Source organism: Piliocolobus tephrosceles, chromosome 1 (genome assembly GCF_002776525.5).
Source record: "Piliocolobus tephrosceles isolate RC106 chromosome 1, ASM277652v3, whole genome shotgun sequence".
NCBI lineage: Eukaryota > Metazoa > Chordata > Mammalia > Primates > Cercopithecidae > Piliocolobus > Piliocolobus tephrosceles.
The window spans coordinates 29120998-29136015 of record NC_045434.1 but is presented as its reverse complement, the minus strand read 5'-3'; the positions used below and the strand labels follow the sequence as shown (position 1 = coordinate 29136015).

At 42.1% G+C, this 15018-nt stretch overlaps 1 protein-coding gene across 1 annotated transcript in view; it reads left to right on the top strand.

Moving 5' to 3' along the window:
- The window catches only part of PIGC (phosphatidylinositol glycan anchor biosynthesis class C), an 87136-nt gene that overhangs the window by 28620 nt on the left and 43498 nt on the right, over nt 1–15018 (top strand). The window contains exon 3 of the mRNA XM_023207174.3: nt 9047–9197. Within this exon, the coding sequence (XP_023062942.1) occupies nt 9047–9109 (63 nt within the window). The 3' untranslated portion in view covers nt 9110–9197. Of the gene's footprint in view, nt 1–9046 lie in introns of the transcript that reaches the window.

Sequence of the window (15018 nt, the reverse complement as noted above, 5' to 3'; positions counted from 1 at the left end):
TTCACAGTGATCCTGGGTCAGGGTCCTGTGCCCATCTCGAGCTGCCAGTTCCTTCAGGCATTAGCAGAGTCATGTAAATGAATCAGCCTCTCTGTCAAGGGGTAATTCCATTTTCCTGTTCTGTAAAATGAGTATGAGAGTCCTCACTTGCTCTCCACAGCCCCACGTCTGCAGAAGGAAGGAGATCTGCTCTCACCTGTGAACACCTTGTGTTCCATAAAAAGAGAACATTCGCTGTTAGTCATACTGCTGTTTTGAAAGCCTATTGGCTACTTGTCAGGAGAGGTCATTTGTCACGAGAGGTGAGCTGGCAATTTTCTGAGAACCTTGGCACATGCCTGCAATTTCCCAGGGAGAGGCCTTTTGGCTTTTAATTTTCTTCCCCCAGAGAAAACCAGAAAGGTCCCCACCCCCCAGCTTTGTAAAGTACCCAGAAGGAAAGACTCAGTAAGAAGCCTCTGATTGCCCGCTAGGAAAGGGTAGGCAGGTGGGGAAAATCTGGTTATACCTGTCAGTCCAGCCTCCTCAGCTGAAATGGCAGTCAGGAAGAGAAATGCCCCTCCCTCCAGCTATAATGCGCTTGGTGACAATTTCCTATTGAGAAGACAGGCAGCTGGGACTTGAGCCAAACTCCCTGAAGCCAGGACAGGTCTGCAAGAAGAGGCCTGTCTTGCAGCTCTAGTCTGCTTGAGCTCTAGTCTCAGTCAGGGTTGATATAACACAGTGCTGGAGGGCTAGACTTTGATACCTGTCTCAGGATGCTCCCTGGCAAAGGCCTGCATGTGTCATTGTCACCTGACTGATGAGTAAGGCGAAAGTGTCAAACTCCAGTCCAGAAGATTGATGTGGCAGTGTTTGGCTGAGGCAGCGCTGGAGAGTCAGTCTAGCCTCAGGATCAACAGAGGGGCTTGGGTTTCCCACCCCATTCTCCTCCCCACTCGCCCTGGCTTCCTCACCTCCTGCAGTGGACACAAACTCTCCTGAAGAGGCAGAATTACATGGTGAGGACTGATCTATACAAACGATACCTGGGTTCCAACTGTCTCTACCACTTGGTAACTGTTTGTTTTTTGGCAAATCACTTCACTTTTTTTTTTTTTTTTGAGATGAAGTCTCGCTCTTGTCCCCCAGGCTGGAGTGCAATGGCGTGATCTCAGCTCACTGCAACCTCTGCCTCCCAGGTTCAAGTGATTCTCCTGTCTCAGCCTCCCAAGTAGCTGGGATTACAGGCGCCTGCCACCAAGCCTGGCTAATTTTTGTATTTTAGTAGAGATGAGGTTTCACCATGTTGACCAGGCTGGTCTCAAACTCCTGACCTCAGGAGATCTGCCCACCTCGGCCTCCCAAAGTGCTGGGATTACAGGCGTGAGCCACTGCTCCTGGCCTACTTAAGTTTTATGTGCTTTAATTTCATCAAATCCATCTGTAATAGAAGGATAAAAATAATGATACCTACTCCAAGTTCTACGAGAATTAAAACAATGAGCACGTGCACAGTGAATAGTGCCTGGCACAGGGGCTGTACTCGATAAATGGCAGTATTGAGTAATAACAATGATACTCCTTGCAGCCCTCTGAAGGTTGCAGCTGCAGGCTGAGCCTGGCGGAAGCAGCATGGAATATCAAGTTGCTAAAGAAAGTTGTTTAGCAACTTTCATGGGCCAACCCTTCCCCTTCCCTGATCTTGAGAAAATTGTATTACTTTTGCATCTTTATAAAACTCAGAATTGTTCTCTGACATCTTAGCTATCTCAACTCACCTCACCCAGTTTATAAAGCTACAGTGGCCTTGTCCATATGGCTACCCACCCCTACAACACACAGACAGATTCCCCAGGGGGCAGGATTCATGTGGTCACTTTCCTTTTAGCTTCTCCAGCCCTTAAATTATATTTCCAGGGAATTTGGGGGAAAAAAATCAATAACCACCCCAAAAACCTGGGTACTAAATTTGTTTTCTCCATCTGTGATTTAGCATCTCAGAAAACAGAGGCCTCCCTATGATGTGGCCATCAGGCCGAAAGTTAATTCACATTTCCAGACTGCCCACATTTCTAATAATTCACATTTGCAGTCCTCTGCTACAAGATTGCCCTGTACCAAGCCCTTTCAAAACCTCTATCACCAACTTGGGTGAGGGATGGGTTGAAGAGTATCATAATGCAGTGGAAGCAACTTGAAAACCATGTTCTGCTGTGGAGGCTGGATGCGTAGTAGATGTAACAGTTAAAAGTCGACTCCAGTGCTTCTGGGATATCAGTGTGCCTCTAATTCACCTGAAGAACGCTTTAAAACATAGTATCCTGGGTCTCACCCCAGAGTTGGAGATTCAGTAGATCTGTGATGGAGCCTGAGAAGTTGCATTTATAACAAGTTCCTAGGGAAATGGGAAGGATGCTGCCAGGGGAGCATATTTTGAGGACCACTAATTTACACAAACTGAAGGGATTCCCCAGCTTCTCTCTAGCCACCCAAAGTCACTGGTTTCTTGTTATTCTTTAATTCTTTCGTGCAGCAGAGCGGCACAGCAAATAATGCTGCCGTTAGGAGAGCAGGCTCTGGGGCCAGACCACCTGGGTTTGAATCCTGGCCTCATTTTACAAGCTGTGTGATCCTGGCCAAATTGTTTAACCTCTCTGTGCCCCAGATTCCTCAGAAAAATACATACTGATATTTTCTGACTGCTTACTGTGTACTAGGCATAGTTTCAATGTATTTACTATTAATTTGTTGTTTCCTATAAGACTAGGAGGTAGGTGCTATTATCCCCAATTTACAGATGAAGGAATTGAGGCACATCGAGGGATAATAATAGTAAACACTTTATTATTGTGCAGATTACATGCTAAATTTTAGTTTGAGCTTATGAGAATGTTATTTACACTTACTGTGGAAGCCAAGATTGGAAGGTCCTCTCCTTTCTTTTGAAAACTTTAAGGACGTTTCTAAGAGGATGAACCATTGTGCTTCCATCTGAGTCCTACGGACAGGATCTAGCAATCATATCTCATATCCTGTCCCCCATTTAGGTCCTCCCACAAGGAAGGGTTTCTCCCTTGCAGACTTTCTGTCTCCAGAGAGCTGCCACAGTTCTAAGGGCCCCAGGCATGTGTGGGTGGAGCAGTGGGAATGAGGGAGGCATCCAGGAGGAAGTCTGCTTGAAAGCAATGGTGTGTGTGTGCCTGATTAAGCAGGGAGTCCTGTATGAGACCTGACAGGGGCAGCTCACAAGAATGCAGGCAGTTTGCAAGCTCACTAGACCAAAAGAGGAAAGAGGGAGAGGAGAGAAAATGCCCGGAGCCCCAGAGCTGCGCCAGCACATTCCAGCATGGCCGACACTTGCTGATGGCCTTTGTTTTTCTACCAGAGCTACCGAGTAGGGGATAGATACCCGGGCATTGCTTTTCCTGACCTTGACACATTTTAAGCTTTCTTTTTCAGATCAGGACAGAAGGCTTTCTAAAGTAAACCTAGGTTGAATGTGAATACTAATTGGTATTTAATCACCATCATTAAATACCATCAGAGTAGCTATAAGTAAAACATTCTGATATGCAGGGAAACATCACTCAATTCTAACCAGTTATGCCGGCTGCTGAACCTCTTGTCTGTTCCTACACCCTGCCATGTCTTGGGATCAACCAATATCTTCTCTGCCCTTGGGATGTCACCTCCCCCAGATGGTTCTTTGATTCCTTTCTCAACCTTATCTCTCACCGGGACTGGATTAGGTGCTGATCCCAGGTGCTCTCTTAGCCCCTGTTCTTACCATATTATTTCATGATGGCTTGTTTAGTTGTCTGCTTCCTCCATTCAAGAAGAAGTTATAACCGTCTTATTCATTTGATTTCCCAATGCCAAGCACAGTGCCAGGCAGATAATAGGCAACCACTAAATCTCCATTGATAACTATTTTGTGCATACTGTTCTCCCACCCAGACTTTGCTATCCTGCTAAGTTCTGTGGGCCCTCTATTCCTCAAAGACCTGATTCCTACACTCATAGAGAACAGAAAAAGCAGAAACTGTGAGGCATTCTGCTTAGTTAGTGGTAAACCCTGGAGTGAGAAATGTTTGATGTGTTCCAGCTTAAATTAGGGGTAAATGGATTGAGTGAACAAATGGGAGGTGACTGCTCAGTGTGAATTGGTCCAGAGTGAAGGATGGATGAGAGGTGTGTCTAAGCAGAGACAGAAGAGCACAGGCTTACACAAAAGGCCTCAATAATCCACTTGATGCCTTTCTAGATACCTAGTTCCTCCCATGGTAACAATTCTGATGAGAGAGCAGATGCTCTGGAAGACTAGCTTTCCAGCAAGCCTTCACCGTACTGATGAGGGCATTAGCAATGCCATAGGCTGGCTAAGCCTGGTGTTATAGGACTCACCACATCCAAGGGGTGAGTTATATTCTGGCCTAAATCTGAGCCTTAAAGATGTGGCTTAGATTCTGCTGGCAGACATACCTCTCTGTACCACTTCTCAGTCCTCATCATTGCAGACTTTTCTTCTCTCATCAGTTGGTCCTGAATTATATCCTTTGTCATAAGGGAACCCGGAGGAAAAAGTGTATGGGTGGAACTTGTTAATGAAAAATCCAAACTACGTAAAATGTTTTAAAGGGGTTTATTCTGAGTCAATGTGAGTGTCCAGTGCCCAGGGAGAAACACAAACCCAATAAGCTTTAAGTGGTCCCAAGGCAGTCAGATTACATTTTGGTTTTATGTATTTCAGGGAGGCAGGAGTTACAGGCAAAGACATACATCAATACATGGAAGAGATATATTAGTTCCACCTGAAAAGGCAAGCTATCTTGAAGTGGGAAGGGGAGGGTGCTTATAGGTTACAGGTGAATTTAGAGATGCTTTAATTTATAATTGGTTAAAGGAGTAAGGTTCCATCTACAACTTGAAGTCAATAAAAAGGAATGTTTTAAATTAACATTAGGATGCTCTGTAGCCAGACTGATAGTCTGTAGGCATGACTTGTCTTCTATGACCTTAGTCTTGTGTATACTTTGGTATCTTATTGCCAGTTTGCTTTGTTAGCCTTATGATCTCTGTTTTAACAGTAATGCTGGTCAGTTGTGCCTAAACTCCAAAAGGGAAGGAGTATAACAAGGTAGGTCCAACCTTTCTTGCTGTCATGGCCAGGAACTAAGTTTTTAAGGTTTCTCTGGGGTCCCTATGGTCAAGAGAGGGTTCAGTTGGTGAAGAACTTAGGATTTTAAGTTTACAAACTGGATGGATACCTCAAAGGGCATCTTTTAATAGATCAGTAGGGTCCCTTTTTGGTAGGAGACAGGCAATGAAGATAATGTTCAGGGTCTGGGAAGGCCTATTAGTTTGCCCTGGGTAGGATACAGTTGGGGCTCAGAAAACAATACCCCAGAATGAAGACCTCAGAAACAGCCTCAGGAGCAAAAGGTTTTCTTTGACCTGCTGCTACTCTCTTGTCTCCCAGTCCCCTTTCTCCCCTGAGACTAATCATAGAAACCAGAATCCCTCTTCACCAAGGTGGGTCAGAGAAATCAGAGGCCTTTTTCCCTAAAGCTAGCCATAAAAACTAAAAATATTACTCTAACTTCTCCTCTTTCTGTGTAAAAATTGTCCATAAAGAAATTATCTGACTTACCTCGTTTGACTGTAGGTCATAAGACCCCCGATTGCAAAGAGGGCTCTGCCTCAAACTCAGAAGGAAGGAGTGCACGCTCAGAGGCTAAGAAGAATCTAGGCAGACAGGCCTTGCTGGTTTTCCCCACTCAGTCTACTAGCATTAGATCATACCTATTTTGTCCAACCATATTTCTACACAGCTCTCCATACTTTGTTGAACTAAGCATAAAAATGAACCATTTCCCCTTTATCTTTCAGTTTTCAGTCTGAAGGTTCCTGAGTACACATGTTAAATAAATTTGCCTGCCTTTTCTCCAATTAATCTGCCTTTTGTGAGTTGATTTTTTAGTGAATCTCTGGCCCCTGTAGTACCTATGCATGCACCTGGTGCAGAGGACCCCATGATTTTAGTGCTGTCCTTGGTGACTGATTGCTCTCTGTCCATAGTTCAATGTGTTTCAGATTCTCCCTTTGTTGCTTTTGTGTGCATGTAGTTTTCTTAACATGAATATAGGCTTTTGGCGCTCCCTTTGTATTTTAGCACAGTTATAGGAACTTGGGATGAGGGGAGGAGGAAAGACAATGCTTATTGAAATTATATAAAAATCAAGAAAGGCATGGGGGACAGAGCTTCAGTCCCATCTATTGCCTTTCCAATCTAAGACTAAATTTAGTGTTCTGATTTTATTGACTTTATAAACTTCTAGGTGAAAGTTTATGCAAAACCTCTATGATACAGAAACAGGCTACAACAAAATCATGAGTGGTAATCTATTATGAAAGCTCATAAATTTTTCTGAGGATGCTAGGAAGCTCAAGTGTCCACCATCAGGGAGAATCCTCTATTACCCCCGTGTCCCAAACACTCTAAGCCTACAAAGTTAAGCAAGACCAGAGCTACACCCTTATTTTGGAATAAACTTTGGATTAAGCTGTACCCAAGCATCACCTTTCAGTGAGCAATGGAGGCCAGATTCAACAAGACATCACAAGGGAATCTCATCCCTGGAACAAGTTCTTTTTTTTCCACAAACATTAAAACTAGCTGAGACATCTGGCATAGCAAAGTGGGTGATCTTCCTAGCATTCAAGAAGAAATAAGTGAAGAAAGATAGATTGGTTGTCTTCAAATATTTGAAAATTTTTTGTTATTGGAGGGGAGTGGCTGGCTCTATACTATTACTATAGATCAGTAGGGTCAGTTTTTGGTAGGAGACAGGCGATGAAGATAATGTTCAGGGTCTGGGAAGGCCTATTAGGGGAGAAGTAGAAGAGTGGAAGCATAAAGACGTTGATTTCACCTCGGCATGAGAAACAACTTTCTTTATTTTATTTATTTATTTATTTATTTATTTGAGATGGAGTTTTGTTCTTGTCGCCCAGGCTGGAGCGCAATGGTACGATCTCAGCTCACTGCAACCTCCACCTCCCAGGTTCAAGCAATTCTCCTGCCTCAGTCTCCCAAGTAGCTGGGATTACAGGTGTCTACAACCATGCCTGGCTAATTTTTGTATTTTTAGTAGAGATGGGGTTTTGCCATGTTTGCCAGGCTGGCCTCAAACTCCTGACCTCAGGTGACCCACCCACCTTGACCTCCCAAAGTGCTGGGATTACAGACGTGAGCTACCACACCCAGCCAAGAAACAAGTTTCTGTCAGTTCCAGCTACCTGAAATTCAACAGTCTGCTTTTGGGGTAATGAACTTCACACTGAAGACATTTTCAAAATATTTAATTTACTTTCTTAAATAAGTGATATATACAACACAATGATATTCAAAAGGAACAAAAACTTATATTATGCAAATTTCACCTCCTTCCAATCCCTTTTTCCTAAACATTTCTTTTTCTTCTGAAGAGACAATCTTTATTACCTGGCATTTGGTCAAAGGCCAGACAACTCTCTGAAGAATATTGTAAGTGGTCCATGGCTTCTGGCATTGGACAAAATGACTTCTGAGGACCTTCCAACTCTTGAATCTCCTTCTTTAAATTTGCAGGCTATCATCCTTAAGATTCTAGAACAAAATATGAATTCACTGCACAACGGTTGGGCTGAGGACTTATAACTTGACAGTGGTAATGCCGGGCTAGCTCTAGGCAGCCCTTATGGCAACAGGCAGCTTGCAACATGACACAAGTCAAATATCTGAGAGAAAATGAATTTAGACATCTGGACAAAGCTTTTAGGAATCCTTTTGCCAAATGTACTCCTCCCACCCACCCATTTGAAGTCAAAGACAGGAATAGAACTGCAGGGTAACTGGGAAGCAGGAACAAGAGTTGGAGAAGGAGTTTAGGCAGGAAGGGAGGAGACAGGATGGGGATGGAGTGGCATGGAACAGTGATGGTGCTGTCAGGGACTGCTGAAGGTTCTAACAGCGGTGACTGGACACAATGACCTTTCAAATTGTCCATTGGAAAACCCCACATGCTCTTCTTGTTCCTTATTCCTGGCTATCTCCTGCCTTCTCCAGATTTCTCAAATGCCTCTAAAACCTCTTGTCATATTACCTATAAAGCATGATTTATTCCCTGACACACAGAGCCACCTATAACTGCATAAATGGAGTCTCTTTTTCACATATCTTGGAAAATTCAAAGGCATTTTTTACGCTGAAGGTAATCTTACGCCTCTGTTTCTGACAGATGAGTTTGGTTACAGCCTTCAAGGGTATCCAGATCTCACAGATCCAGGTGGCATCTGTCCTATTTCAGGAGCTTGGCTACTTCCCCAGCACAAATGGAGGAAAGTGAAAAGGAGAAGGTCTTTCAAGTAGGGCTCACGACTGACCTTCAATAGAAGGTACAAGAGGCCACCTTGCATAGCTCTAGTTCAGCTTTTTAGAGGGAAAACAAATAATAAAATCATTGTATTATCATGATTGTTTCAATGGCCATTATTCATTTTAAAGGCCAAGAAGTCAGTATTTATAAAATGTAAATTGAAGAAAAAAATGTCTAGACATATTTTTGTGTCAGCAATAACAAAGTACATGACAAGCAGAATCAAAAAGTCATTAAGGATTTTCTTATTCAAGACAGTTTTGCAAGATATCTCAAAGAACAGAGTGTTATAGAGTTCTACGCTTGGAAGCGGGTTTGGCGTGAGTTTTATAAGCATCTCCTCACCTATAAAGCACTTATGAACACTCTGTTCAAGAACCTTCGCCAAGGAGATTTCTGGAAGTAGAGCTGGACTGGGGCTGGAGTTGTGAGCATTACCCAAGTCACTTGAGACAACATTGTGCAATAGAAACACCACATCTGCTGAAGACAATGGTGGTATCAAGGATAAAAGTAATGTTATGAGGAGCTAACATATTTAAGTACCTACCACAGAAACATTTGCTGGGTACTTGGCATATATGGTATGTTCTTATTTTTGCCTCAACACTCATGAGATAAGGAATCATTGCAACTTTGTTTTGCAGATTAAGAAGCTGAGGCTCAGAGACATCAAGCTACTTTCCCAAGGTCACTCAGCCAGCAAGTGAAGGAGCCAAGGCACAAATGCAGACTTCTTGACTTCTCAGATGTCTGCTAACTCCTATGGTAAACTATGAGGAGCCAGCCTAGGAGAAAAGAAGAAAACACAGTAGAATGATTTCACAGAATGAGCTTAGGTAAGAAGAAAGGGAACAATTAGAAAAGTGAATAGTAGGAAAAACAAGACGGACCAAGTGACATGCAAAAAGTAGACTGAGATGAGTGATGTGGAACTAAATGTGTAAATGACCAATTGGCTGAGACCTGCCTTTTATTTGATGTTTGTGTGGTAGAGTAGGTATAAGCCTTAGAGAAACCCTGCTGGCGTGGCTATCATCTTGTACCACCAGCAAGGCTCCCCACACCAGGACAGAGCAGACCTGGGGAAGGAAGTATATGTGCTTCAGGGGCAACTTGGACCCCAGGTTCAGTCCTGCAACCTATAACCAGAACCCTGTGTGTCTGGCTCTGAATCTGTCCTGAGTGTATTGTGAAGAGGATGTATTGGCTTAAAGGAGTCACACTGGGCTGAAAATGTGTATCTCTGAGGAACATATCACAGCATACTCATCCCAAGCATTCATGTATAGGAAACCCTATTAACTTAGCAGCATGAGAAGTAGAGAAACTTTTATCAAAAACTATGTGAATGATGTAAATTGTGGGAAAATGGAAATAACGATCTACTTGTCTTGGTGAACAACGCTTATTGCAAAATACATGTAAACTAAAAATAAAATCCTAAACCACCCCCCTTCCCCACCAACTGAGCAGCTCTCCTCTTGGTCAGAGGGACTCTAGAGAAACCTTAAAAATTGGGAGTGCCTAAACTCCAAACTGTTGTGCCTAAACTCCAAAAGGGAGAGAGTGTAAGGGAGAGTCCGACGTGCCTTGTTATACTCTCTCCCTTTTAGGTACAACAACTGACCAACATTAATGTTAAAATAAATATCATCAGACTAAAAACACAAACTGGTAATAAGATACCAAATTATAAACAAGACCAAGGCCATAGAAGGCAAGGGCTAAGTCATGTTTACAAACAATAAATCATGCTAAACATGTCATATTGTGGCTGACTCTGATGTAGCATTCATAACTTAATTCCTTTCTGCTAACTCCAAACTTTTAGACAAATTTTTGTTCCTTCAGTTCCAGATTACAGAATCTCTGAATCCATCTATGACTTGTAAGCCCTTGCTTCAAGATATCCCACCTTTTCGGCTGAACCAATGTATACTTTCCAGATATCAATTTATTCTTTTGCCTGTGACTCCTACCTCCTTAAATGTATAAAGCCAATCTGTAATTTAACCACCTCAGGACCAAACTTGTTGGGCTTGTATTTTTCCTTGGGCTGTGGTCACTCGTATTGGCTCAGAATAAATATTTTTAAAATATTTTACAGAGTTTAGTTTTACTATTAACACACACAAAAAGTATTCCTGGTGTGTCACAAACAAGCGTTTCAGTACAGTGATTAGAAATAACCTTCTTCAATCTAATCTCCACTATTAGAAAGACCTAAAATTGGTAACTGTCACTCGAGCACATTCAAACTTGGATTTGAGTTTTCCCCTTGTTCACGCAAACCTCAGCCCTGTTGGAGAGGGTTTATGCATGCTAAGGTTTCTTTCTCCTTTGCTTAGAGGAAGAGGTGCAGCATGCAGAGGAGGGGTCTATATATACTTCTTCCATTGTTCATACTAGGTTAGAGGCAGAAAACTATTTCAGCCCTTGGTAGTTCCCACAGGACATCACCTATGTGCTTTTCTAAGCATGAAGCTTTATTATACTGTCGAATTTCTGTTCCCAAGCCAACTCTAGGTATCCCTTCTTCCCTTTGAGGGCTAGATACATTGAAACCACTCAGTACTGACTTGCTTTGAATACAGAGAGCCAAGCTCTGGTGTGCTGGAGTTGATTCTACTGGTTATGAAAGTGATGAAAGTGATTGTTAACTTCCAAAATTTTGTGAGTTGGTTGTTAAGCCACTGGTAGCTTGAAATTGGTCATGCTAGAAGATTTACACCACAGAAACTGGTGAATGATACAAATGAAGGCACTTAAAAAAAAAATAAAGAGAAGAGGCCATGATTTGGCTGTGCGCAGTGGCTCACACCTGTAATCCCGACACTTTGGGAGGCTGAGATGGGCGGATCACCTGAGGTCAGGAGTTTGAGACCAGCCTGGCCAACATGGTGAAAAGCTGTCTCTACTAAAAATACAAAAATTAGCCAGGCATGGTTGTGGGTGCCTGTAATCCCAGCTACTTGGGAGGCTGAGGAAGGAGAATTGCTTGAATCTGGGAGGTGGACGTTGCAGTGAACCAAGATCACGCCATTGCACTCCAGCCTGGGTAACAAGAGCAAAACTGTCACAAACAAACAAACAAACAACAAAAAACTCGAGCATCTACTAAGCAACAGACCATATAGTAGGTATAAGAGCTATAGAGGTAGATATATGATCTTTGGACTTTGGACTAGAAGAGATTTCATCAATTTTGAAATGTTCCCTGACCATTCTTTTGCCTACTGCTGAGAAAAGTGAATAGCTTTGAAGCTATTCCCACTTGAAACTGAAATATTCTGAAGTCTCTCCCACTTGCCATGATCAAATATCCCAAGAAAGGCGTTTCACAAATTTATACCCAATTAGTCAAAAAGCAAAATCTTTAGAAGCGGCAGAAGAAAATGATGGAAGAGTCCCTAACTCTTCAGACATCTTATTTCCCTCCTAATTCTTATTCTGGTTTCTTGGGGGGTTTTTCACACCAAATAAATGAACATAGGGTAATTTAGGACATTTTCTTTTGCTAGTGCCTTTCAGATTGCTGGGAACCAGTTCATAGGGAATTCATAAATGTTATTTATTATATGTTCATGCCACTTATCATTGTTCAACATATGATTTTCTCTTAAGCTTGCCCCCTCTCCATTTTTAATTCCATAGCTCTGTGTCCAGAATGAAAAATGCCAAAGAGAAAAAGAGACTGACTTGGATTATATGACTCAAGAACCCCTGTTGGCTGGAACTGGAATCTGGCCTCCTTGTTCTGTCGTCACTGATCTGCTGAATGACCTTGAGCTATCACTTTCAGAATCAATGTGTGATCGGATGGTATTTCCACTAACAAGCGTATTTAAAGAATTAACTGGAGCCCTCTATCATACTTAGAAAAGGTAAAGGTAATTGGGTATTATGAATCCAGTGCCAAGCTAGTTCAATAGACAGGCTTCGCATTGTGTAGATTATGGAAAGCCTTGGATCTCTTACCTCTAAGAACCATAATCAGCTTAAAAGGACCTGAAACTGTGAATGCTCAGAATTTCCTGTTCGGGATCAGAGTTGATGCTGTGGTTGCTTGCCGGAAGTAAAGCAGGATTAGGTAACAGCATCAAAGACCTGGGTCACTGGAGACTATGACTCCTGACATGCTGTTAGGCAGAACTTGTAACTGACAAAAAAATGGAGTGAATCCCAGACTTCAAATGCAAGGAGTCAGGAGTGAGTTGAGAGGTGGGGGAATTGCAGATTTTTCTGTATTTCTTTCTTTTTCTTTTGAGTTTTAATTCTTCCTTTGCTGATCCTTATAGGATAATTCATTTTAAAACCTCATTTTTAAGTCTGCTCATTTTTAAGCCTCCTTCTTTTAAATATTTAGCCATTTTTAAAATTCCAAGCACTTTTCAGAATACTTGCTCTGTAATACAGGCTGGGGATACACTGGAGAAAAAGATGCCACATCTTCTCCCAAAGGAGCACATAGCCTGTGGGGGAGGGAGAGAAGGAAACTATGTCAGCAGAGCATGATGAGGAACATGATGCAGCAGATCACGGGAAAGTAAGAGCTTATGGGAAGAGTCCCTAAGCCAAGCTGAGTATATTAGGGGGAGCTTCCTGGAAGAGCTGATATCTGGACTATTTTAGGGACAAATTGATATCAGCCAGGTGAGTGAGTGGGAAAGAATAGTTCAAGGAGAAGGAAGAATATGTACAGAGATATAAAAGAGGAAGGCAATTCAGGGAGCTCTAAGTAAAGCTGGAGCTTAGGATTTGATCTGGGAGGAGTCGCAGGGGATGAGAAGCAAAGGCCAGCCCTGGAATGCCCCTGTAGGCCATGCTAAAGGACAGTTTATCCAGGGGGAAAATGAACAGCTATTGAAGTATTTTAAGCAGGCCTTATTAGAATTGTGATTTAGAAAACTTTTTTTTTTTTAATAATAGTATGATTAGTTAATATTTATTGAGTTCCTATATTCTGGGTATATTTTAAGCACTTTTCTTGAAAAAATGCATTTCAGTCTCACAAAAACCTTGCCCGAAGCCATAAGGAAGCAATAAGGTTTGGGCCAGGATACAAACCCGGTCAGGCTGCAACCAGTGACCCTGCTTTTAGCCACTAAGTTGTAAACGTATCTTACCTTGTTGTTTCTCAGTGACAAATACTAATTCTCATTGCTTATCTTTTCCTTATTGTTTTTGAATTTTAAGCCAGTATATTCTAGCAATTCTCATGTACAAAAAAGAGATCCAACTTTGTGAAAACCCCCAGATTTTATTGTAAGGCCTAGGGGGCTTATTAATTGGAAAGAATGAGCAGAAAATTCCATACTTACTGGACATTTGTTTTTGCCTTTCTGAGGCAGTTGTGTGGTCGCTCAATGAAGATAACTCTGAAAGGCACTTCTCTTTGTTTCACTCTGAGCTTTGCTTAGAATTTGTAAGAATCCCTATTCTGGGTTCTGTTTCTGGATCCCAGAATGAATTGTTCCTCTTTTAGGAGCCTAGGAGAAAGAAAATTTATCTTCTGTATCTCATTTGGAGCCAGTTTTTCGGATTCAAATTCCCAGTTAACAAGGAACTCAGTTCAGAAAAATCAAATCAGAGTTAAATAAGGGATAGTTAAAAAAAAATAAAAAGAAATATGTCTTTCATTTATAGAGGACAAATCTTATGCCTTTAGGAAGTCTCAGATTGTACAGAACTCCTGAGATATGCTCACAAACATCAAATCTTACTTTTATTCAGTCAATCAACTAAATATTACAAAACAGCTGCTATGTGCCAGCTATGAGATAGAGACGTAGAGATAGCAAATATGCTAACTAGAGATAAAGAAATGATTAAGTCATGGTTTCTCCCTTTAGGCCTGATGGAGGATATCAGAATCACTAATATTTCAATGCAGGTATTTGTCATCTTCGTTTTTCTATATTCCCTCCATCTCCCCCATGACTCTCGCCTCATGAATCCTTTGACTTGCAAGCAATCCTAAAATATTCCTACCCCTGAAATCTTGCAATCCTGGACAGCCATTCTCATCCAGGGAGAGGAAAGATGGTTCCTAACCTGTACAAGCTGGCTGAGTCAGTTTGTCACCAATCCATCACGTCTTCCTACTTTCCCATTTGACTAATAAATGACTAGGCATACTTTAGCCTGTGTTGTTGTTGTAGGGCTATTTGAGAGATATTGGACTGTGGCCATTTTCTAAAGGGAAATGGGAATGTTTTTATTTCAAGCCATCTGGAAAGAATTACTATTGCTTTAAGCATTGAAAACAGAAATATCTCTAAAAGAAATATCATTCGAGGCCAGGCACAGTTGCCCACATCTGTAATCCCAGCACTTTGGGAGTCTGAGGCAGGAGGCTTGCATGAGCCCAGGAGTTTGAGACCAGCCTGGGCAACATGGCGAGACCTTGTCTCTCCAAAAAAATAAATCAAATTAGCTGGGTGTGGTGATGTGAACCTGTAATCCCAGCTGCTATGGAGGCTGAGTTAGGAGGATTGCTTGAGTCTGGAAAATGGAGGCTGTGAGGAGCCATGATTACACCACTGCACTCCAGACTCCCAAGGTAAGAAAAGGAAGGAAGGAAGGAAGGAAGGAAGGAAGGAAGGAAGGAAGGAAG